This window comes from Aegilops tauschii, chromosome 4 (assembly GCF_002575655.3).
Source record: "Aegilops tauschii subsp. strangulata cultivar AL8/78 chromosome 4, Aet v6.0, whole genome shotgun sequence".
NCBI lineage: Eukaryota > Viridiplantae > Streptophyta > Magnoliopsida > Poales > Poaceae > Aegilops > Aegilops tauschii.
In genome coordinates, this window is record NC_053038.3 from 343,242,123 (window position 1) to 343,266,679 (window position 24,557).

Sequence of the window (24,557 nt, forward strand, 5' to 3'; positions counted from 1 at the left end):
ACGTGACATTTCCCGCTACCCAAAAAGACGCCACAAGTTCGGCGATCAATGCCACAAAGTTCGGCGATCAATCATACTCGAAAGTTCGGCGTTCAAAAGGAAGGACACGTAGGCAATGCATCAAACAGCGGCGTGCTCTTCCGGCGTCGGACTGGCGGGAGTCGGCGTGCTCGGGCTGGTCTTCGTTGGCGCGGCTTTCCGGGCGAGCGGCGATCTCCTTCGCCGTCTTGGCTCGTTTGTTGCCGTCAGGGCGCCCATCCGCCACCCCCGGCGTCGGCGCGTCCGGCTTGTACGTTTCCTTGGCCTTGGGGAGGGTGCGCCAGATATCCGCCCACTTGTCGCACTTCTCGATCCGGGAGAACACGTGGAGGTACTTGAACTCTTGGTCGGTGCTGCTGTCCTGGCGGTACATGGCAAACATCCAAACCATCTGCACCGAAGAATAAGTGTCGGTGACGCACACGGCGAAAAGAAGCGAGAGCAGGCGTCTACGCATACATGGCCCTCGATGTTGGCACCGCTTTCCGGGCGAGCAGCGATCTCCTCGACGATCCCATGACATTTGTTGCAGGGCGTTTGGATGAGCGCCCAATGGTTCGCCATGGCCTTCGAGCCGCGCTTCATGTGGATGGTGGCGAAGTAGGGGTCGACCAACTTGTGCTCGTCGAACTCTGACTTGATGCGCTCCCACTACGTGTCGGCGCTCTGGTTCGTGCCGGTGATCGGGTCGAGGCAGACGGTCTTCCATGCTTCGGCGAGGCACTCGTCTTCTTTGGACGTCCACTTGACGCGCGGCTCGCCGGTCCTGGCCCCCCGCTTCTTCTTTTTCCCTTTCCTCCTCCTCCTCGCCGTAGTCGAGCTCGTCGTCCATGTCACCGGCGAGGTCCATTGTATCGTCTTGCGCCTGGAACCCGGGGGAGGCGGCGGCGGCCGAGCCGCTCGTGATGATCTCGTCCATGTCGGCTTCAGTCAGTCGGTGTTGCCGAAGTGCGACGACGAGGCTTGCGAGAAGTGCAGGGCGCCACGACGCAGAGGCGGCGTCGGGAGGCGGCGTAAGCCGGCGGTGAGTAGGTGTACGGGGGTACTGGACGCGCGGCGAACGCGGGCAAGGGCGTGCGCTGGTCGGGGTTCAGACCGGAGGGTGAGGTGCGCTGGCCATGTGGAAAGGTGATGTTGGGGTTGAATCCGCCGTGCGCGTCGCCGTCGGTGTAGCTAGGCGAGGGTGCGCACCCCCAGGGTTGCAGCGACGGCAAGAAGCTGGTCGGCGACCCGACGCTCTGCTGACTCCAGGCAGCTTGCGGGCCGTGGCCGCAAGGTGGATTCATCATCCCCGCGCGAGACGCCGCCTCTGCCTGCTCCGCCGCCGCCGCCCTGTCCCGGGCCCTCTTGCGTTGAGCCTGTTCCGTGGGTCGGTGGTGACAGCATCCCGGCGCTGAACCTCCGCCTTCCAGTCGGCGTTCGACATGCCCGGTGGTTTTGCCGGTGACGCCCTCGGCTTCCTCTGCTCCGGCTGGGTGGCATCGGCAATGGCAGCAGCGCGAGGGGCCGTATACTTCTTCGGCGGCATGGCGGAATGGCAGCCGGATGGCGGGGAGAGGGAGGAGAATGGCGGGAGAAGAGAGCAGAAGGGGGAAATGGAGGGAAAATGGAGGGGAAAAGCGGGGTATCGACCGCAAAAAGTGCCATCTCTCGCCGACAGAGCGGACCCACGCGCCTTTTTGCTTCAGCCGGCGCCCCAGGCGGCCCCTGGGGGCTTGGGTTCGGCTCGGATTCGCCGGTTGTTATTTCAGCTCAAACCGGCGATAAACAAAGTCCTGGGAGCGCGACTAGGCTGATTTTTCGACGCCGGCGCTAAGAAATGATCTGGGGGTCCTGTTGGGGGCGCGGCTGAAGATGCTCTCAGCCTGCTGGCGCCACCGCAAGCAACGCGTCGGCCGCCGCCAAGGATGACTTGATTTGGGGGATTTGAGGGAGACGCTAGGAATCGTACGGTGACTTGCCTTTTTCATATTAGTCCTTGGTTGCTATTTCTCCACTGGATACAAACTCGTGAGTGCACAACACATAAGCCTATGGTGACCAAGGAACTAATTAGCTGGTTGCAATTCGTACATGTTCAGCTACCAAACCGCTTGGTGACAAAATATCTGGTGGCAAATGATATAGTATTTCCTTGTAGTGCATTGAACTTTTTCTTCAAAAAAGAGAGTTAAACGTCCGACCTCTGCATTGACAGGTGCACCCAACCCTCAGTTAATCATTGCGAAGTTTACAACCATCCAACAAGTCTAAATGGTAAAAAAAAAAAACAAAGGAATTGACTAAAAAAATAAGCAACAGCACAATTCGTGTGGATTGAGAATAGAAACAAAACTCGCATCCATCCCACAAACCGGATGAAAATACGTTGCATACTATGCATCAGCCTGGCATTTATGATAAGCTTGTACAACATATTTTAGCAGCAACTTCTTTACTGATGGGCACAACTATGGTATATATAGAGGGGTAAGATAGCTCCACTCTTATACAAATCACATGTTTCCAGAGTAGATGCAACCTCATAGTGCTCAAATAAAAACAGTCAAACAAAAAACAATAATCCTCTGAAGGTCTGCAACTCTCGTACTTGTGGACGCTCAGTCTAGAATAGCTAAATAATTGCCTCACCTGATGGTCTTGTTTGGCGATGATTAGAAACAGAGAGAGACATTGATGCATATAGGAGCATATCTCTTTGCCTCACCTGCAAAAAATGTTGAGAGCAACTTCAGTGCGTGCAAACCTCGCTGGAAGCAAAAGTTTAGTGCATTTGAATTCTGAACTCTGGACTGAAGAAAGTTGTACATGCAACCAACTGAAACCTGAAGGGTGAACAATCAGTTTGTCAGTTACCATGAGTCATTTACATGCTGATGCTTCTTTTCACTCTGCATAAGGCAATACACGATGGTTTTGTAAAACTTGGTCTGCTGTAGTGCTCATGCAAGTGTAAGCGGTTCAGTTAGAATGGATGTCCGAATATGTGGCCTAGTGTGGTATCTAAAGTTTGGTCAATGTGACCAATTCACAGCGAAATTAATCTTGACAATCACCAAGATTGACTCATTTATATAGGGGATGGAGAAATCCCATCAGACGAACAACATTACTTTAGCTTGCAAGGACAGCCTATGACCGTTTGTACACAGATATCAATCCGCAGGAACGGAGCAAAACAAAAAGGAATCATAAACTAATCTTGCAGATGGAAACAAAGAGTTCACCCACACAAACACGCAAAACAAAAGAGTTGCAGGGATTTGATCATAGGGCCAGGAGGGGTTGCATCTTTGGTGGGGAAAGGAAACCTGAGTGTGGAATCCACCCAGACGTCGCCGGCGAACGAACACAGCCAATCCGCGCGGCAGTTCGTGTACGCACGAACGCACATCGCAGCAAGACAGAAACCCCAGCCACCCGCGTCCAGCTGCCAACGAGGTACGGAGGGAGCTGAGCGCTCATCTGGCGGCCTCTCGTCGGCACGGAGGGAGCAGCAACGGCAACACGCCATCGACTGTGGAGATCCGCCGGATCTTTGGAGTGGCGCCAAGGAAGGGACGGCTCCACCCTGGCAAGGAAGGCCACGCGTACTGGTAAGTAGGCCCGGATAGAAAAACGCCCTCGACCATGGGCTGACCGAGTCAAAATTACTGGCCAAATCCAAAATCTGATACAGTGGGTTGCTCCTAAGCGATTTTGCCCTAGGGAGCTTAGTAGTAGATAGATACATATGATACACGCCGAAATACGCGGCAACACATATAGCCAGTTTATATTTCACAAAGCTGAAATTCAGACTAGGCAGCGTCTCCACGCCCACGCGGTTACTTGGATCGATCCCAAATCCTGGCCGTATAAAGTGAATCTGTGGTGTTACATGTAAATCTTGAATGAACAAGTTGAGCTGAACATGAATGAATCCATCTGGATTGCCCCAAGCGAACCTTTACATCGCCAGCCAAAATTCAAAACTAGGATCATCTATGAGCCAGACTTCACAAACAAATGAAATGTAGTGATACGTTTGGGTATCATCTACATCTACATACTTCGGTAAATAAAAACTATCATCCGAAATTTTATTTGTGCTGTCTGAATTGAGAGGACAGTCTCCATGTGCCATGCCTCAGACCTCTGCAGTTGGGTTCACTGCGTCCATGAGTTTGTATCTCTTCTCTTCAACACCAGTGACGCCCATTTTTATCTCAATGATTGTATGAAGAGGTATCTAGAGGAACAAATGATTTCAGTCATGACGAACAAATGATTTCAGCCAGGATGACACTATAAGATGTTGCACACGTGCTTACTTCAATCTTAGGAACTTCCTCCAGTGGTTTGTCCGCGAAATACGCATATAGTGATCTCAACACAGCCTACAAGAGTTTCTCCCCTCATACATCCATAATACATACTTCGGTAAAAAAAAAAGGTTTAGAAAAATGCAAAAGCTGGACACGCTTACCTGGTGAGCTATGACTACCACTGGGGCACGTTGCCTTTCAAGCTCAATTATTACAGGTTCTAATCTGCACACAGAAAATTGTCAAGACTAAGAGAGGCACGGACAAGAATTACACTAGTTGAATCATGTGAAGAGCCTGTAATAGTATTAAGTAACAAGGATTAACCTCTGGATGACATCGAGGTAGGATTCTCCTCTAGGATAACGGTACCTCAGCTTGTCTTTACGACGTGATCTAAACAGACACATACAGGCAAATGAAATCTTCTTCAAGAAAATCAGGAACAGTAAAAACTCAAGACAAGAGATTCACAGGAACAGGACGTGCATACTCCTGGACTGCTGGTTGTATAGGTTGACAGATGCTGTGTCCATATATCATGGTATGTTGTTAACCATTTCACTAAATTTCCCAACTTCATAACAGACTTATGCGCAACATTACAAGCAAAAATATTGTATAGAACAATCCATCCATAATAAGAAGCATGATGCTCGAATCATATTGCATGATTAAAAGAACAATCCGTAGCTTGAAGTTGATCAGATTGTTACTACAAATCACTGAGCCTCTTGAAGTATTAATAATAGGTGCAAGCTTGGTTTACTAGTGTATGTTTCATAATTGTGCAAGCTTGGCATGGTAGGATTTGTTTTACTTGGCGGGATATGGAGTTGCTAAAATTATAGGAGCATCAATCAATATCCTGTGACATGCCTTTGTTTCCAGGGAAGAGAAGAAGCAATGAAATCAGTGAATTTACATACTCATATTCTTCAGGTTTATTTTTCTTTACTTCATCATATGTCATCCCATCACAAACACCAGCATTTATCTCATCAAGAGCACGCCATTGTATCTACAAGAAATGTTGGAAAACCATTTAGTTTTCCCAGCTACAATTAGGGGCAGATAAATTTTGCTGAACTTTGTTAATTATTAATGACAACCTACCTTTGGAAATCCGATGATTGGCTGTGCAGTTAATATTGTCCTCTGGAGTGTGCTAGTCCATATCTGAATCGGATGTTGCACATATATTTAGCAAGTAGGTTTCTTTCTCAACGGTAGTAACAAAAGGCATACTTACGGAGGCGGTTCTCTCAGACTTCAGTCGCTTCTCTACAAAGCTTGCAAGTTTCCTTGAATAAACCTCCCCGACCTCACTGAATACCATTTATTTTCAGTCAGGTGAAGCCAAAGCAAAGGTTTTCAAATATAGCATGCACAGGGGACTGACAAAAAGAAAGATGAAAACTACTGTGCCCAGGCATGTAATGACCAGGTTGTTGATTGGTATATCATTATGCACGTAGTTACTGCTATCCTTCCATCAGGGCATGCTATAATCGCCCTTTCCTTTTCCCTTTCCTCTTTTTCCTTTTCCATTTAATGTAAACAGAGAAGATAATTGTCCGAACCTTGCTATAGACAATAGAGGTTACTGGTATGTAAAATTAGATAATCACATGTCCAGTTTGAATAACCACGCACACTCCGGAGGTGCCATATGGATAAAGTCTAAGAAAGGCACTCAACTAGAAAGAGCAAAAGCCGTTCAAGAACAAGAAAAAGGCAAAAGAAAACTTAGATTAGCTAGCAAGAAAAGGATTGGTCAACTCAAATTTTATAATTTGGATAAGAAAGGCACTCAACTAGAAAGAGCAAAAGCCGTTCAAGAACAAGAAAAAGGCAAAAGAAAACTTAGATTAGCTAGCAAGAAAAGGATTGGTCAACTCAAATTTTATAATTTGGATCTGTAAATGTTGTCCCCTTAGCGGGCGGATGGTTTTATTGCAAGCACGAAAGACTAATAACCATTTAGAACTTCCGATGTATTGTTCCTTAGTGTAGTACCCAAATGGAACTCAGTATGGCAGCAAAGGCTAAATAACAAGACTGTAGGACAAAGAAATTAAAGACCTCAAAGATGAATCTCCACCGATTCTTCCTCTGACATTATCTAAACTTTCCCCATGCCTAGTTAACAGGATAGGGCGAGGTGTAAGATGACAGTTCACCTGTAACAAAAATAAATGTATCAGTTAACAAAACAAGTAGCATTAGAACCAAAACAGCAGTGTGCCACATAATTGCATCCGCTACTATCAGAAATAAATGGAACGCGCCCAATATAGTACTCCCTCCGTCCCAAAATTCTTAGATTTTTCTAGATACGGATGTATCTAATACTAAAACGTGACTTCATACATCCGTATTTAGACAAATGTAAGACAAGAATTTTGGGACGGAGGGAGTAATAACATAAGCCATAAGCAAGATTTAGGACTGCTGTCAGTATTATGCATTCAATATCAATTTGAAAACTAGGTTAACATGGCAAGCATTGTCCCTATCGACCCTAAAGTGGGGTAGTAATCAATCGCCTGAAAGGTACCCCTACCCCAAATGAAACATGGTCCCATGGAAGTCTCCCTGGATCTTATACAACATCAATTGTAAAGTACTGAGCAGAACAAGGAAAGATATAATTTCAATTTTCAAATATGCAGAGAACAGTGGGTAAAATTAGAGAGACCCAAGATAGATGCTTGTATCATTGAATCACTAAACGAAACTCATATTGCAATTTGATCTAACATTGGATGAATTGGAAATTACTCCCTCCGTCCGGGTTTATTGGGCCCTTGAGCCATCGATGGCTGTTCGTGTTTATAAGGCCCGCTGCACTAACTACTCGCTTTTTCCCAAGAATCGCTCTCTTCTTTTGCGTTGCTGCATTGGAGCTGGCGCATGGACTTGGCTGACTGGCCATGCATGCAGGATGCATGTGCCCACCGGCCACTGCATGCGCCTGGTTTGTTACTAGGCCTATTTAATAGGGTGGTTATGAAGTAAATTAAGGAGATTTATTTTCTCTGTGTGCATCTTCTTGGTCTTAGCAATTGGCTCATGGGCATAATAAACCCGGACGGAGGGAGTATAATCATAATGAACTTCAAAGCCATCAGTTAATCTTAAGGTGTGATAAGAAAAGGTTCAGATATTTTGGATATATACCAAGAAGAAGACAATCCGTCCAGGCAAGTAACCACTTATATTGTTGATCTGCATGAAAAAGTAACAGACAGATTAGGATCTTTGAAACTAGTTGCAAAGATTGCAAGTCAATAATATCGTCTTCACCACAGCAGTATATATTTGCATCTAGTCCACATATTTGGTTTTGTATAGCAAACACGAAGAGAACCAACTCTTAGATTGTATAGTTAATAAGTGTACAGTTATCACAAAATAGAAAGAAACGTCAAATTTCAAACAATGTCCACAATAGGATCAAACCGGATGAACTTTTGCTCTATTTAACATATCTCAGATTGACTGCTCATACATACCTGCAATTGGCCCCCGTTCCCACTAACCATATCGATCATTTTTATGTATGACCCTTCATCTACTGGTTCATACACCTGCAGAAATTTCAAATTATTTGGGTATAGCTATTCCAAATTCCACGTACAATTTTTCCCCAAATAACACAATTCAGCAGCTATGGACCTTTTCATAATATGCCAGTCGCTCTTTGAAATCTCGCACACCCGCTTCAAAATCCGTTCTGTAATACAAACAACATCAATGACACAAGAAATGCATTGGTATGATGTTGACAAGTGAGTAGGCAAGATGTTTCTCACTGCTCCGCATAATCAGGACTTTGTTGAACTTTCAGGCGAATATTTCTCTCAAGAACATCCTGATCATTACATATTGTTTCCACAAAGATGATCTAGAAAGTAGAACAAATGGCCAATATTAAAGAGCAGATAATTAGGTCACAAACTGTACAGTAACTCGGCATATTTAACATGTGTTGTGGCGCATTTGGTCTACATGGTGTTTTATGCGACTCAAATCAGAATATGAAGGGCAATGTTAATGTGCAAAACAATGTCAAAGTGAGTGGTATTTTATTAAACATGTCACTTGGACCTAGCATTTGGTGCAACTCAGCTCAAAATAGCTGGTGTGACGTCAATTTATTCTGTAAAATAGTGATTATTCTAGTCTTCCAGATAATAATTGTAATTACTAGGATATGTGTAAGAACTTTTGAGTAAATTTTGTTACTTGCTCCTGATTAAATTTTAGAGATCATGCTTTTAGAAATTTGTCCTTCAGAATGTGAATGCATTCACTAAGCGTGCACACACACCAATTACTTAGGCCAACACAAACAGAAATGTTCACATGGAACAGTATTTGCCTCTGGAATTTATCTGGAACATATACCCATGATAAATGGTTTCAGGTGTTATTTTTAGAAATGCAGGGGAAGTGGCCAGTTACACTGAAAAGTGTAGGAGTGACAAGTATCACCGATGGATCCAAATGGTTCCAACTGAGAAGACACTCAAGAGCTACCGCCGATTTAATTTGTACCTTACATTTTCCTTCAGCCATTTTCATCAGCATGTTCCTTCGACTTCTTGTGCTGTTTGTGGCATCACAAATACCAACCTGCAGACCAGCAGAAATAATCAGTTGTTAAAAAAAGAGAATAAGACAAGAAAAAATTGCCTTACCTGGCCACCTTCCTCCATCCATGATAGCATATCTTCCATTGCTAATGCTGCCACCTAAAATATGCATAAAATAGTTTAGCATAAAATGCAAGAAATATGTGTTTCATGGAAAGCATATAGGTTTGTTACTTTGTTATGTATGAAAATGCATGCAAACTAGATTCGCAGAAAGTAAAATATTCCCTTAAGAAAACATTTTTGGGTCTGATAACCAACATTAACATATATAGAAGGAATTTGAGCTCTAGATTATCCACTTGGAAGCGGTATTACCTATTTCATCATGAACATACTTTCATAATTGTAACAGCATACTGGACACAAGTTAGTAGTCAAAATAGTGCACTAGACCATGTCATTATCAAAAATAACACACATTTGGAATTAGAGGGAGTAGCATTGCCCATGCTCTAGATTCAACATAAATACTTACAATTTCCCTGTTACTTTTGACTTTCAACATAGTGATAGTAGCAATGCACCAACCTCATTACGTGCCTCCACACCCTCCTTGTTGTCTCCACGAAAGAAATCAGCAGTCTGCGCAAAAGAAAATGATGCAATTAGAGAACTCTTCCTTAACAAAACTCATAAATAGGATCACAACTTCAAAGTCCATTCAGATTCAAAATACTTCATGAGTGAATAAAATCCCATGCGGGACTCAACGGAAATGGAAATTACAAGTTCGTCATTTCCCATGAAAACCACCAGAAAATTAGCCAGTTGTCAGTAGCACCTGAGCATTGTTAAAATACTCCAATGCTAGTAACAGTGATTAGGCACATAAAAATGCAAGTACCTGATTAGTGCCATGCTTGAGCCGACGGTACTACATTTGAAACATCAGAAAATACACAGGGTTAGTGATTACCATAAATATGTGCAGTTATCTGCAAAACTAGCTTAAGCAAAATGTTCACCTTTCCAACATTGAAGTGTTTTGTTTCATGACCTAACCATCGGAGATATCTTGTAAGCTTAGCTGCTGTAAAGGTCTTACCACGAGCTGGCAGCCCAACCTACAATGTCAGCACATGATTACAGAAGGACAGACAAGGTAGTTGAAACAACAGAAAATGCTTCAAGGAGTTCAGAGGAATGAGTATAACCATATTTAACTATATTCATATCTTATCAACCATAAATATATAACTGAGCGATTATCAACACAAAGAAAACCCTGAGGTAGTGCTGCGCATTCTTTGTTGTTAAAATATTTGTTGAATACATAAGTGGCATGAAAATTACCAGCACAATGACCAACTTGCGGTCCTCTTTTGGTCCGTACATCTGATCAGCTACAGCTGCTGCTGCAACAGCTCCTTCTGCTGCTGGCATACCCTGATAGCCAAAGCTGAAAGAACTTCAGATGACAGATTTGAAAACATGTATTTTTGACAGATTCAGAAACTTCATAGTACAGGACTTATCATAGGGGATGAATTTTTATTTTTAAAGAATAAACCAAAGGGTGAAGTTCCTATGTGATATATGATAGCTTGAAACAAATAAACTGATGAGTTTATACATCATAAATATTTCTACACAGTTACTGTAGTTTAAGACTCGAGAGAACTAAGTCCTGCATGAATTGCAATAACGAAGAAGTTATGGAAGTTTCAATGAGTTAAAGCTCAATGCCTATTTAGCACATATCAAATAGCTCAACAATACATACCAACTTTGTTTCAGAATCCTGCTTGATGTTGCTCGTTGAAACGGTTTCGTTTGTTGGTCTAGCAAACCTTGGTGAACCAACACCTCTATCTACAAAGACTGCCTTTTGTTCTTCCTGTGACGGAGTATGTCTTCCATCTACATCCTGAGGCATAAGTTATAAATCATTCCTAGTGTTGATATTAACAGGAGCTCCTCTATCCAAATGTAGGAACATGTAGACATATATATTTCAAAAAGTTTGTTCTAATCTGAATGGGATGTGTTCTTCTCCTTTAGCTGTTGACCAAATGACAATGATAACAGCCACATAAACAGTGGTATATGCAACAGGGGTTCAGCCAAGGCGGCTTTGTGGAAGCAGCTATGGCCTGAAGTCTGGAACAAACCCAGGCATGCCCCCTGAGCGTCGGCTTTGGGAAACCTGACAAATGCATGTTTAGTTCTCCTATACTATCCTAGTCTTATTAGCACTAGTTACATTTTAATCCTCCCATCAGGCCTAAATCAGAAATATATATATTTAATGATAAACAAAAGCTTCTTCAGTTGCTACAGAAAATAATTGCAATGTTTCAGTTCATAGACATAGAAAGCGAACCAACTGTATGGTACATGTGCATATTAAACGAGTTTCAGTCTCTAACACATACAGATAAGTCCATCCATAAGATGAACATCCATTATCTGTTGACTTACATAACGCAGAAACTTTTGATAAGGCATAAGTTCAAACAAGTAAAGAAAATTTGGTAGATCCATGACCACAAGAAAAAACTCCAAGCACGTCATTCGTAACGAGTCACATTTCGTAACATATATAACATAATAACAGAAACTTTTCCTGGCTCATAATCTCATTTCACTTAAATCAATTCAACCTCTCCTTTCTTTACTGAATGAACAAAAGACATAGGAGAAAGTAGCTCATTTGTTTGGATATCTAAAGAACGAACAGATGACACTATTGAACAAAGTGGCTTCTATTAAAGCTGCCCAAATTTGCACATAGTTTACTAAAAAGGGCAGCAACTACCATTCTATAATGGATTGTATAAATGAATAAATGTCGATGCTACATGATTTAAAGCTAACAGTCAATTCTGAATAGAGCAGAGAAAACTAAGTCATACCTTCTTTGTGTTAGCATAATGATTCAGGGGTGCGTCACCTTTGATCAAATTGTTTGGTGAGATACCGGTGTCCAATAAAGAGCGGGGATTCTCAGTCAAGTTAGCTGCATAAACAACACCTGAGCCCATGTTGGGTGTTGTTGGAACTACATACTTCTCTAAATCAAGCTCCAAACCAGAAGCGAAGTCATTCTGCTTGAAGGAAAAAGACAAAATTGGCAGAACAGAAAAGGAAGCACCACCTATAGTGCAATAGAAACACAGGCAACAGCTTTGTGGGAAGAACTTTTTTTTTAAGTACACAGTAACAAACACTGCTCCTGCTTTCGGAAAGACCCTTGAACCTACTTCTTTACACTAATATATTTTGCCAAATCTGGGTGTCACACTTCGCATAAAGACAGCTTTGGACATGAGTGGGGCTGTCTAAATTAGTTAGGGCAACTAACTTTTAGGTTACATAAGTACCTTATGTTAAATGCAATTTGGTCTTTTCCCGCAGTCCTACACTGGGACGTTTTTTACCATTTGATTTTCTGCTTGGTTTGATATATTTTAAATGCTTGCAGTTCTCCTAAAGGTAAAATCTGTCACCATTCTGGGGTTTTAAAGGCATTACTCCAATACTTCCACTGGTCACAACTTCTTGTGACCATTGGAAGCATGCCACTGAACTTTTTGACATTTGACCACTAGAGTAAAACGGCAACTCATTGTGAAATACTTCCATAATATTACGAACTTTAAATATCTGTGACGGAAACTAATGGCCAAGCATCTCAAACACCATGATGACCGGAGAGAGTAGGTTACATTCACAAGAACACAAGAGCTGAAACATCAAAGTAATATGTAAGATGTACTGTCAGTCATGGTTCTGAAATCTGCTGGGTACTTGGTCAGTTTCACACCCTCTTGAGTGAACACATCACTTCATTACACCAATTAATAGCAGGGAAATGGGAACGTGTTGAAACAAGTGGGTTTTGCTAGGAACCAGACATGAGGTCCAGGTCCACAACCGAGTGGCAAGCTGCCTCAAACAGTCAACCTATCACATAGCACCCTCTAAGGTATCGGACTGTTAACAACAAAGCATTGGCTGGAAACTAGATGCTACAAACAGTCAAACACTACTTTAAAAGAAACCAGGTTTTTGCAAAATAAGCATATATACTATCCATTAAAAGATTATTGGAGGGTTAGGTTTACAATTTCCTAATTACATTCGGCAGCACCATAATACAGAAGTAAGATAAAGCATTTAAAAGAAGTCAAACCTCGTCCCTGGCTTCAGTCTCAGTGTTCATAACGACATCATAGGTCCCTCGCACCCTTGAAGGCTGAAGATTCTCCTGATGAGCCTTCCAGCTTGCGGCTAGGTCAAATGGGGACAACATCTCTGTCTCAACCCAAACCTTACACTCAAGTGAATCTTTCTCAGCGAGTTTAAAGACTGCATCCGTCATTTCCACTTGATTGCTCCCGCAACCTAGCGGTCGGTTCGGTCCCTCCTCAACAATGCACTCTGAGCTATCGGCTTTTGGCTTCAATAGTAACTTGAAATCCAGTGTTTCTAACAAAACATAGCAAATAGAAAGCATAAAACTAGTCAGGATGCTAAAAAAACTGAAGAAAATATAACTCCCTGTATATGTAGTAAGTAAACAACTCAGTTAACCAGAGCATAGCAAATGATCAGCTCAAGAATCACTTTATTTCATTTCGAAGGCCCAACTTCATGTACTACATTGTTATACTCAGCAATGACAAATCACTAGTTCATGACAAAATATGTACACACATTAAACAGACAGGAGACAGCCCCAATAAACAATTAAAGCCCAAGCCAACAACTCAAACCAGAGCATCCCAGCAGCATGACACAGCAAGATAGCTCATCATAGCGCAAATCTCCTCAGAAGGGATCTCAAACCCACATGGAGTTGTTGAACAGCATGATAAAATGAACCAACTCACCGTGTCGAGAAGGGAGGACGCAGCTGAGCTCCCAAATGGCGGCCGCCGCCCGCTCCATCGGCAGCTGCGAACACCACCAGGAAAAAAAATTCGATCAATCTCCGCACGGGAAACACACTCGCGAACAAGAGGGGATGGATGCGACGCTTACGGCTTTGGAAGGGTCCCACGAGCCAGCGGCGGGGTGGGAGCCGAAGAGGTGAGGGGCGAGGTCGAGCGCCGCCAGGCGGGGGCTCTCCAACTTCACCGAGACATACTGATGGTCCGATGGTCCGCCGGAGCTCGCCGCCGTCGCCATCGCCGGGGAGGCCAGAAGGGGGACTTGGAAGGTGCCGGAAGGAAGAAAAGCGAGCGCGTCGGTATCGTCTTTTCGTGCTACTGTCAAGTGGGGCCACGAGGGGAGGTGCGATGGTGGTAGATCCCTTCGTAATCCGCAACAGCAGGTGGGGCCGGAAACGTACCTGGCCCACCAGCCAGCCTAAGAATGTCCGATGGCAACAGCGCTACCGCCGGCCGGCGACGGCGGACGAAGCGTCTCAGCGCGGAGAAAGGGGGCGAGCAGCCTAGAGAGAGGGAGAGAGATACGCGGGAAGTAGGCGGTGCGGCGGGGAGACGCCGTCATATGGACCGGCCCGCCGCCGCCGGTTGTTTCCGCCGCACCAGCAAGGGCTACACGATCCAGGTATTTTTGGGGGGTGCCTGATTCCTTCCTTTCCCGTCTGTGTGATGCTCTTGTAGATTTTGCAGCAGCCTGCCAGCTCCATGCATTCGTGCTTGGCTTGCTCGCGCATCTCTGTTTGGGTAGTTGAGTAATCTCGCAAATTCTTTCCACCATTGGTGGATTGTGCAAAATATTTTGGCTTATGGTGCTTAGGTGGTTTTTCTTTTTGAGGGTTATATATAGGTGGTATTCTTATTGCTTACGGACAATATTAGCTGCTAAAGAAGTAAATGACGTTGTTGATTCAACATACACTTGAACACATTTTGAGCGAAACAATGCAGCAGTTAACAGCAGAATCTGAAATGGTAGGCGCCGTAGAGCGAAGTTGATTGGTGCCTGTGTTTTTTTTTTTCTTTTTTTGACAGCAACCTTGTAGATTTCCTCTGGTTTGTGGATCTTTGGCACCGGGAACACTTGCACATTTTGCCAAACCGCATGATCCTGCTGCCTTCGATCCAAAACACGATTTGAGAATATAGTACTTCTTAAGATTTTCTGTAGCTTATTGTTAGACCATCCGCGTCACATTTATGCTTAATCTGAAGCCAAAGGAGAGGTGTGGTTTGGCAGTTATTACTTAATGGGAAGCATTTACAGCCAATTTGCTCTTGAGCAAACCTCAGACAAATTCTAACAATAAAAACCTTGTGTGCACTAACAGTTGTGGATCTTACTCTTTATGAATTTTAGGGCACATACTGTCGTCCTATCTGTATAGTAGGATTATACTGTCGTCCTATCTGTATAATAGGATTATACTGCCGTCCTCTGTATAATAGGGCTATCCAGCATTGGTGGATTGTGGGAAATGTCGGACTTATGGTGCTTAGGTGGTATTTTTATTGCTACAGACAATTAGAGCTCCTGAGAAGTAGAGGATGTTGTTGATTCAACGTGCACTTGAACACCCTCTAACAGCGGAATCTGAAAAGGTAAGCGCCCTAGGTAAAAGTGGACTTGTCTGCTTTTTTTATGGGTAAACTGGATGTATCTGATACTCTTGTCAGTTGTCGCATAAATGCTGTGCAGGTTTGAATACTTGGAGCACTCATCTAGTTTTTTGAGCATTTACAGCCAATTTGCTCTTTAGCAAACCTCAGACAAATTCTAACAAGAAAAAATCGTATTCAGTGTGCCCTAACAAATGTGAACCTCACTCCTTAGGAATGAAGGGCACATACTGTCGTCCTGTCTGTATCCGTAAATTATGCCATTTCCAGATTCTTACTTCATACTTCATGGTACGACCACCTAAGAATCAAAGGGTTGGCTCTTGTTTTCTTTTATTTACAAGCCTCTAATGAAATTTTAGAATGTTCCCAAAAGGTGTACTTAAATTAAGAGTTGTGAGTGGATGTACTTAGATTCTCAGGCTTCAAATTGCATCCCAGAGGTCCGCATCTTAGATGCAAAATAATAAGTTAAGAAAATTGTTCATGGAATTATCCTGGAGACTAGTGGAGTCGACCTGGAGCCAACCTCGGCAAAACTTAATTATGTCCGTTGCATCCGATGATGCTTATTTGAACCCATATATGATCCATCAGATCACTCTGACTTGCTTGCGTACGTCTTGAGTTCTTGGAACGCTTTCCGGCAACCTTCATCAAAGCCACCCGCGAGCTGCAAATTTGGTTTGTTGCAGTTACCTTGGTTAGTTAGTTTGTAGGTAGCAACTCATAATGCCATCCAAAAGTAATTCATGATTGTGGTAGAATTACCTGATGTATTCGGAAGGCAAAGCGGACACCTTGCAGGAGCAGTTCCTCATCATTTACAAATGGATCTGACTTCAGTGCATTCATAATGCGGTTCATGTATTCTTTTGCAAGCTTCAATGAAGCGGCCTTTAGCTGTTAAGGCAGCAAGAGGATACTTCATATATTATATGTCTATTAGACATGAATTTATAGCTAAAAGGGTAGTGAGATTATTCCAATTTGTACCACATAACTCATAAGTTGGTTTGGAGTTGAAGACGAGTTTGTAAAATGCACTTAACTATCTCTTCTCTACTATATCAAACTGATGAAAAAGATGGATATTAGAAGTTTGGGAGTACATGGTACATACTTGGCTTATGATTCCAGAATCAAGCATCCAATCCCATGGGATCATGAGATCCTTGTATCTTCCACTTGCACTGTCCCTTATTTTTTCAGTATTGTGAATACCTTGTTCAATTCTACAAGGGGAAGTATGAATCATGTCATATTGTTGAAAGTTTGACAATGCAACAGCCTTACTAAATGCATGCAGTTCGTCTACTCACTTATCCTGTAGAGCTTGCATGCGCTTCAAAGCCATAGGTGTAGCCACTCTCCTGTCGTCGTGAAATGATGATGCTTCTGCTTCCAGGTTCTTCAGATCCCGGTAGGTGAATGCTGCTTCTCTCATGGCATCTGCTTTCTTCTCAGGCCAGTTAGGGAAGTGCTTGAGCACTGCCCGTTCGTCTATCAGGTATGATAGTTCCCCATCTAGCCACTTCACAAACTCTTCAACATCAGCTATTTCCTTGTATGCTGCATTCTGAACTTCCCTTGCCAGGAAGCTAATGAATTCACCCTGATTTTCTACATCTGATTTAATCTGTTGGAACACAATCATAAGGGAATTTTTTTGGATTGGTGAGGGAATTATTGATCTGTACAGAATAATAGGGAGAAAACATGGCTCGGATGTACATTAAAAGATTATTCGTACTATAAAAAAAAGAGTTATATAACATTATCAACTGCAGGAGGGAAACAGAAAAATCAGAAGAACATGTCGCATGCTCTTAAACTAACACATGGCATTGCTTTTTGATGCATAAAGAAAAGATATACTATATTGTGGTGTATTCGTAAGGTTTTAAAGATGAGTGGAAAATTTACACAATAAAAAGTTACTATTTATGAAATGGGAGAGATGTTTAAAGAATAGTCTATCTGTTGAGATATTGTCTTTAATACAACAACGAACTGGTAACTGTCATGCGGGAGGAAATATTGTGCAATTGACATAGTACTCATACTCTTGTTGCTTATGTTGGTTCAAAAAGAAAAGAAAAATTGAACTAAGAAAGGAATTGGCAGCTAAGTAAACTATATATCATATGCACATCTAAAATTAGATAGAAAATCATATGTACTTACAGCTATAACATAAGCTGATCTGTTCTCTATCTCCCCGATCATGTCTCGGCTGTTAGTAGCTACTGGAATTCCCACAGATCCAGACTTCGCATCGCTTTTGCCTTCTCTTCTTACTAACAACCGGTACAACTCAACTACCTCTGGCACCCTTTGGACTCCCTTGGTGCTCTTCAGTAATTTGGAAGGTAGGGGAGGTGGCGGTGGAGGAGGAGGACCCATGGATCCTTCCTTTTTTGCCTTGATGATCGGTTGGATGCACGTCGGACTTGGTGGTGGATTTGGAACCCTTGGTGCTCTTGATTTCACTGACGGTGTCCTAGAAAATTGCTGCCTGTTGTAACATGCCGAGCTGTTGAGATCCATGGCTTCCTTCACATCATCATTGTTGTGAACAAACTGTTTTTCCTTGAAGTAGTTGTTGCTGGTGGCAGAATTCTCCGGCTTCTTCCAGATTATCTTTCTATCAGTATCCTGCCCTTCAAGTGAGGAGACTTGGCCTTTTAGACGGCTGACTTGATGCTTCAGTTGCTTGTTCTCCTCTTCCAGAGTGTGGTTCCTCTCGATCAGGCCATGGAGCTTGCTTCTCAGAAGTGCAACACATGCATCACCCTCCCTCATCATCTCTTCTTTGCCAGAGGAGATGATCTCTCTGTATGGTTGTACTGATTCCTCTCGTATAATCTATATTTGTCTCCTACTTCATCACTCATATAATTCTGTGGAGCACTAAAGGAGATGTAAGTGAGCTTCTGTACAATTCTGTTGTGTCTAGCCAAGAGGAACTTACATATGTGCAGGGAAGAACTGGTGGAACATAAAGTTAGGTAGGATAGGTGCTGCTGCTAGGCTAATTACTTGTCCTTCAAGTGATTGCTATGCAGTACCTATCTTCTTTGTGTAACTTCACTAAAGAAATTCAGTCGTACAAGCTTACGTGTTTCTCTTTTCCTTTTGTGTACGACTATTTTCCAATTCTATCACACATAATTTACCGCCGTCTATGTTCAGTTCACTTGGCTGGTATATTTTTTAGATTTACCTTGAGCTGTCGGTGTGCTATTTTACACCAACCAAGAGGTAAAGGTTTTTTATCATTCTTCTTTCTCTGAAAAATATGTCATTTTCCTTCATGCTTGGTTTCTTCTGATTGCGCTTTTGTCCTTTTTGTGAAGTTGTGACAGCAAAAGCCTGAATACAAGCTTTCTTCTGCCTCAAGCTGTGTAAAAGGAACTCAGATGGAACTCCTTTACCAGCCCTGGACACCTTTGGCTAATAAGACCAAGTGAATATTTTGAAAAGTAGAGGGACAAGAAGAAACAAAATAAAGCCAAGCAAAAGAAGGGGAAAAGCAGATCTGAATGTGTTTATCTTTCAAAACACACAGGTATTGTTACTCTCCTTGGAACTGTAGCTCCTACTGTAACAATCCTATTCCTCACCCATGTGTTTTGATTGCTGAAGGTTTCTGGTGAAGCCTTTCCTACCTGTATCTGAACAGCATTGGGCATCTGTTTATGCCACCAAATATAGGCGGTAGCAGAACCCCAAAAACGACATATCAGTAGGTTTAGAAAAAGGAGTCCCTACAAAGAAAGATTCTGGCAATGTTATAAAGAAAATGTAGAAATAAACTGTTACAGGATGACAGCAGATTAAGCTGGCATCAAAGGTTACTCTGTGTACTCTGAGATACAGGTACCATTGTAACGTCCCTGATCCGTAGGGAACTGAGGCCATGTTTAAGGAGTTCATTGATGTCGCTGCGTCAGTTTCCATGCTCGGATTGGGTGCGATTTGTGTAGAATGCGATCTCAGTACCTGGTTGGTGGAAGTACTGCATACATATATGCAGTGCGGTGCATCAACTGCGAGAGATGCTTTGCATGGACCCCCTGTGACTCGTTACGCCTAATGATGTACCAACAATTGCACTCATAAATGTAAGGAGTGTCTGGGACTGAGTAGTGATTATTTTCAATTATTCATACTGTATAAGCTACAGAAGGTGGACGACAAACTTGGCAAATATGGAGATCATATATGCCGGATAATCCCCAGGTAAGCTGTGCTAATGTGCAATGCCAACCTAAAAGGCATTGATACTTAATGATTCACATACCCTCTGTTAAGTTCATCTGAAATCAACAAATGTATTTTTTCCTAACCACTACTTTAGTGCTTTAAACGTTCTTATATTTCTTTACGGAGGAAGTAGTTATTACAGTATCAGTGAAAGGCAACTTGATACTCGCCGGTTGCTAGGGTGAAAGTGAGTCCCACTCCAGCCGTTTGGCGTTGCCTGTTGGATTGTAGTAGTACGAGTACTTGGGTCTTGGTATAGCGGGCGTGTAGAAAGAAAGAAAGAAATCTTGGCAGTGCAGCCATCGGCGTCAGGCTTTTTCTGGTGAAGTTTGGGCGGTGCTTGCCTGACCCGACGTTTGTACTAGACTACTGCCCTACTGGACAGTGGATCGTTGTCAGAGTACAGAAAATAGACCAGATTTCTTCACGGAAACTGACGGCCTTGAATCTGGATGGTGTCGGCGCACCTGCTTGTCCCGGTGAGTCATCCCATCACACGATTTCAGCTCACGGGAGTGTTTTTTTTTTACAACTGATCACGAGAGATCGTAGTTATCCTTTCCATCACTCGACTAGGAAGTTGAAGAAAATGGTTTAGGTACCACGTGGTACATGGGGTAAGCAACCCAAACTTGATTAAGAAAATGGTTTAGAGCATCTATAGCCAGACTTCTCAAACGTCCCCTATATGTCTGGGCGGACGGTCCGGTCAGTGACTGATCACAAAATCATGACCTAGTCAGGTTTCTCAAACCGGTCATATGCTCTGGGTTGACCGACACCCTCCATATCCAACTCATATCTAGGGCGGATATGAGTAGGCTAGGACGTGCTCGGGCGTGTCCACCGTGTCGGATCCAACAGACAAGACCCACCACAAATTCCACCAAATGAGCCTGATCTTGCCGAACCAGTCATTTTCTTCTCCTCTCTTCTCCCTCGTCCACCTGACCCTCCCCTAGCTCCGCGCCACCCTAGCTTCGGCGTCGTACCGACCCCTCAACGCCGCCACCACCGCCACAAAACTCATCCACGACTGTCTCGCCGCCTCGGACGCCGCCACGGTATGCCCGGCTATTCTCAAACTGCACCCTGCACTCTATGTGTTCGACAAATTATCTGTGCAATTTTTTGTGAATCTTTTGTAGGCAAAACGATGGATTCTGATGGTTCATAGGATGAGGAGTATGGAAACATAAAGCTTGATAAATTAGTGCAAAAGGAGTTCTTCAATTCCCTGTAGTCGGACAAAGATGCCGAGATGATGATGATCATGAGCGTCCAGAAGGAAATGGACAGGGAGGTGGAGCACATTCCGAGCTTCAAGGGTTTAGTCAAAGGGGGGAAGTTTTGAACCGAGATAGGGTCACTGGAGCATGGCTGCTCTACAAGGACTACTCCAATTCGGGCCAACACTCCCTGATAGATGGTTTCGTCGACGCTTCGGCATGTGCAAACCCTTCTTCTTGCGCGTGGTGGAGGGAGTGCAGGCACATGATCCGTACTTCAGGCTCACCAGGGATTGTTAAGGACAACTCTCTTTCTCTGCTAAGCAGAAATGCACGGTTGCTATGAGGATGCTTGCACTAGGTACTGTCACCGATGTCATTGGTGAGATGGTTCGGATGGTGGGAGCACATGCCTAGAGGCAACTGTGAGATTTGTCCGTGCCATGGTGCAGGTTTTTGGAGCAAAGTATTTGAGAGAACCAAATGTGCAAGATACAGAAAGGTTCATGGCTATTGAAGAGGCAAGAGGTTTTTCAGATATGCTCGGTTCTGCTAATTACATGCACTGACAATGGAAGAACTCCCCCAAAGATTTGCGCGGGGTGTACCAAGGTCACATCAAAGAGGTCACCATCATACTCGAAGCAGTGGCATCGAAGGACTTGGATTTGGCATGCCTGATTATCACAACGACATCAATGTGCTCTAGCGATCTCCTCTGTTCAGGAAACTTTGTAATGGGGAAGTGCCGCCATGCAGCTACATTGTTAATGGGCACGGCTACAACATGTGGTGCCGATGGTATTTATCCTCAGTGGGCAGTGTTTGTGAAGACCATATCCGATCCCCATGGCAACAAAAAAGGCCACTCGGCTAGGAAGGATGTGGAGAGAGCATTGGGAGTGCTCCAAGCTCGTTAGGAAATTGTTCACAAAGCTGCAATGATGTGTGAATCAGAGACTTTGTGGCAGCTGATGACATGTTGTGTCATTTGCACAATATGATTGTGTGGAACGAGGGTGAAGGGTAGACCGAACCCATGATTTTGAGAAGCCTGGAGAACAAGTCCACATCCTGAAACAAGATGCAAACATATTACGAAGTTTCTGTAGATGCATCAGAATCTTTGAGATCAACAGGTGCACTTGCAACTACTCAATAATCTTGTGGAGCATATGTGGATCCACAATGAAAACCAACGAGGAACCAAGGTGAAAGCACAAGTGCTCCCTGGGTGGTTTTCGTAATTAATGTCAACATATCTCTTGTTGGACTAATGTTTTTATCTATTATATTTCAGATAAGTCCAACAGATGGAGTGGCGTGGACAAGAGGATGTGGAACCCCTTCAAGATGCCAAGGACAAAGGATTGGCTCAAGCTCAAAAGCTCAAGACTCTACTCTTTCATTTTAGTGATCCAAGATCACATTGAGTCCTTAGGAAAGCCAATACTATTAAAAGGGGATGAGGTGTTGCTTAATGGCTTGCTTGCTTAAAGTGCTTAGTGATATGCTCCAAAGCCCTCAACCACTTTCTCATATCCACATATGTCCCAAACCAAAAGTCAAACTCGGCCCCGTCGATTTGATCTATCCGGCGCCACCGAGTTTACTTGACATAGCCACTGCCAGAAACCCTAATCAATTCGGTCTCACGGATGGGATCCCGCTCTCAGCGAGATGGGCTTGCAAACTCTCTGGTTCCTGTTGCAATAATTTCGGCCCAACCGAGATTTGTAATCGGTCTCACCGATTTTGCTTGACCAACTCTCTGGTTAGCTCAATACCAAAATCGGTCCCACCAAGTTTGTGTAATCAGTAAAACCGAGATGAGGTTTTACCCTAACCCTAGCACATCGGTCCTACCGAGTTGATCATGTCGGTCCCACCGAAATGCCTAACGGTCACATTATGAACTAAATCGGTTTGACCGAGTTTTCTGATTCGGTCCCACCGAGTTTGGTGAATTGTGTGTAACAGTTAGATTTTGTGTGGAGGCTATATATACCCCTCCACCCACTCTTCATTCGTGAGGAGAGACATCAGAACATGCCTACACTTCCAGCATACATTTTCTGAGAGAGAACCACCTACTCATGTGTTGAGGTCAGGATATTCCATTCCAACCACATAAATATTGATCTATAGCCTTCTCCAACTTGCTTTCCACTCAAATCATCTTTCCACCAAATCCAAATCTGTGAGAGAGAGTTGAGTGTTGGGGAGACTATCGTTTGAAGCACAAGAGCAAGGAGTTCATCATCAACACACCATCTATTACCTTTTGGAGAGTGGTGTCTCCTAGATTGGTTAGGTGTCACTTGGGAGCCTCCGTCAAGATTGTGGAGTTGAACCAAGGAGTTTGTACGGGCAAGGAGATCGCCTACTTCGTGAAGATCTACCCTAGTGAGGCAAGTCCTTCGTGGGTGATGGCCATGGTGGGATAGACAAGGTTGCTTCTTCGTGGACCCTTCGTGGGTGGAGCCCTCCGTGGACTCGCGCAACCGTTACCCTTCATGGATTGAAGTCTCCATCAACGTGGATGTACGATAGCACCACCTATCGGAACCACGGAAAAAATCTTCGTGTCTCTAATCACGTTTGCACACTCCAATCCCATCCCCTTACATTCTTGCAAATTGCATGCTTTACTTTCCGCTGCTCATATACTCTTGTCATGCTTGCTTGATATGTATTGTGAATGTTTAAACTTGTGTTAAAAATCCACCTTAACTTGAAGAAATTAAAAACTGCAACCTTTCCTTGCTAAGGGTCTATTCACCCCCTCTAGACACCTCTTCTCGATCTTTTCAATTGGTATCAGAGCATTGGTCTCCATTGCTTTGGTTAAACACCTTTGGAGGAAGATGGATGAGTCTACGTTGGGGAGTCTTAGACATAGAGTGCCTATTCTTGATGGAGAGTACTTTCATGAGTGGAAAAATGAGATGCTTGTGATTTTCAATGAATATCAATTGAGCAAGTACATTACTACCCCTTGTGCGCGTCTTAGTGATCCCTTGCATCCTACTCCCGATGAGGATCTTGACATGATTCGCAATCTTAGAGCTGTCAATCTTATCACTAGAGGTTTACCTAGAAACTTGATTACTAGCTTGCCTACTCTTGATTGTGCCTACACCATATGGAGATTTCTTGAGGAACGATTTCCAAACTATTCCTTGAAAAACTTAGATGATATTCTCCATAAGTCTATTGCTTTGAGTAAGATGGATTCCAATGATCCTAAGTTCGGTGATTGTCTATTTGAGCTTACTAACCTTATGCGTGCCAAAGGAGATCTTGGAATCATTAGCAGTACCATCTCCGAAGTCATTAGAATCCATAAAGATGCACATTGTCATGGTCATAAATCTAATGAATCACTCTCTGTAGGAATTGACCCATCACAAGACGATGTTGAACATGGATACTATGATGAGGATGATGATAGTGACTTCTGAGTCTATGAGACACTTTGGTCTTATGGCCAATCTTCGCGACTACATGGCTGGAGGAAAGGAATGGGTCCTTGATAGT

General features: G+C 43.5%; 2 protein-coding genes and 1 long non-coding RNA gene across 5 annotated transcripts; 1 reads left to right on the forward strand and 2 right to left on the reverse strand.

Moving 5' to 3' along the window:
• Window positions 1-3,788: 3,788 nt before the first annotated feature.
• LOC109754274 (6-phosphofructo-2-kinase/fructose-2,6-bisphosphatase) lies at window positions 3,789-14,262 on the reverse strand. 2 transcript variants are annotated; one of them, XM_020313181.4, is made up of 23 exons: window positions 13,997-14,262; window positions 13,846-13,909; window positions 13,146-13,441; window positions 11,866-12,057; window positions 10,734-10,877; window positions 10,304-10,396; window positions 9,976-10,074; window positions 9,855-9,884; window positions 9,539-9,592; window positions 9,053-9,106; window positions 8,910-8,987; window positions 8,165-8,256; window positions 8,028-8,085; window positions 7,865-7,939; window positions 7,530-7,577; window positions 6,432-6,529; window positions 5,599-5,674; window positions 5,463-5,525; window positions 5,276-5,367; window positions 4,674-4,742; window positions 4,508-4,571; window positions 4,353-4,418; window positions 3,789-4,270 (listed from the first exon to the last, which is right to left on the reverse strand). In XM_020313181.4, the coding sequence occupies exons 1-23, from the start codon at window positions 14,141-14,143 to the stop codon at window positions 4,169-4,171; spliced, it is 2,154 nt and encodes a 717-aa protein (XP_020168770.1). In that variant the 5' UTR covers window positions 14,144-14,262; the 3' UTR covers window positions 3,789-4,168. The 2 variants fall into 2 exon arrangements, with proteins under 2 accessions (XP_020168770.1, XP_073352806.1); XM_073496705.1 differs by lacking the exon at window positions 11,866-12,057.
• On the forward strand, window positions 14,252-19,474 carry LOC109754293 (uncharacterized). 2 transcript variants are annotated; one of them, XR_005754515.2, is made up of 5 exons: window positions 14,268-14,527; window positions 15,421-15,501; window positions 16,928-17,029; window positions 18,879-19,090; window positions 19,168-19,474. It is a non-coding gene; the product is annotated as an uncharacterized lncRNA (long non-coding RNA). The 2 variants fall into 2 exon arrangements; XR_002230648.3 differs by lacking the exon at window positions 15,421-15,501 and having other exon boundaries at window positions 14,252-14,527.
• On the reverse strand, window positions 15,877-18,584 carry LOC109754283 (INCREASED PETAL GROWTH ANISOTROPY 1-like protein 1). The gene is made up of 5 exons (XM_020313190.4): window positions 17,707-18,584; window positions 16,842-17,158; window positions 16,643-16,754; window positions 16,291-16,422; window positions 15,877-16,192 (listed from the first exon to the last, which is right to left on the reverse strand). The coding sequence occupies exons 1-5, from the start codon at window positions 18,325-18,327 to the stop codon at window positions 16,118-16,120; spliced, it is 1,257 nt and encodes a 418-aa protein (XP_020168779.1). The 5' UTR covers window positions 18,328-18,584; the 3' UTR covers window positions 15,877-16,117.
• Window positions 19,475-24,557: the final 5,083 nt, after the last annotated feature.

Excerpts from the sequence above, each read along its gene's own strand:
- LOC109754274 (XM_020313181.4), bottom strand. The coding sequence starts at position 14,143 with ATGGCGACGGCGGCGAGCTCCGGCGGACCATCGGACCATCAGTATGTC. Across the intron at positions 10,878-11,865 it reads ATTATGCTAACACAAAGAAG|GATGTAGATGGAAGACATAC; the intron begins GTATGACTTAGT and ends CTTATGCCTCAG. Across the intron at positions 9,885-9,975 it reads AACACTTCAATGTTGGAAAG|TACCGTCGGCTCAAGCATGG; the intron begins GTGAACATTTTG and ends TTTCAAATGTAG.
- LOC109754283 (XM_020313190.4), bottom strand. The coding sequence starts at position 18,327 with ATGATGAGGGAGGGTGATGCATGTGTTGCACTTCTGAGAAGCAAGCTC. Across the intron at positions 16,755-16,841 it reads ATGCAAGCTCTACAGGATAA|AATTGAACAAGGTATTCACA; the intron begins GTGAGTAGACGA and ends TTCCCCTTGTAG. Across the intron at positions 16,423-16,642 it reads ATTCTGGAATCATAAGCCAA|CTAAAGGCCGCTTCATTGAA; the intron begins GTATGTACCATG and ends CTGCCTTAACAG.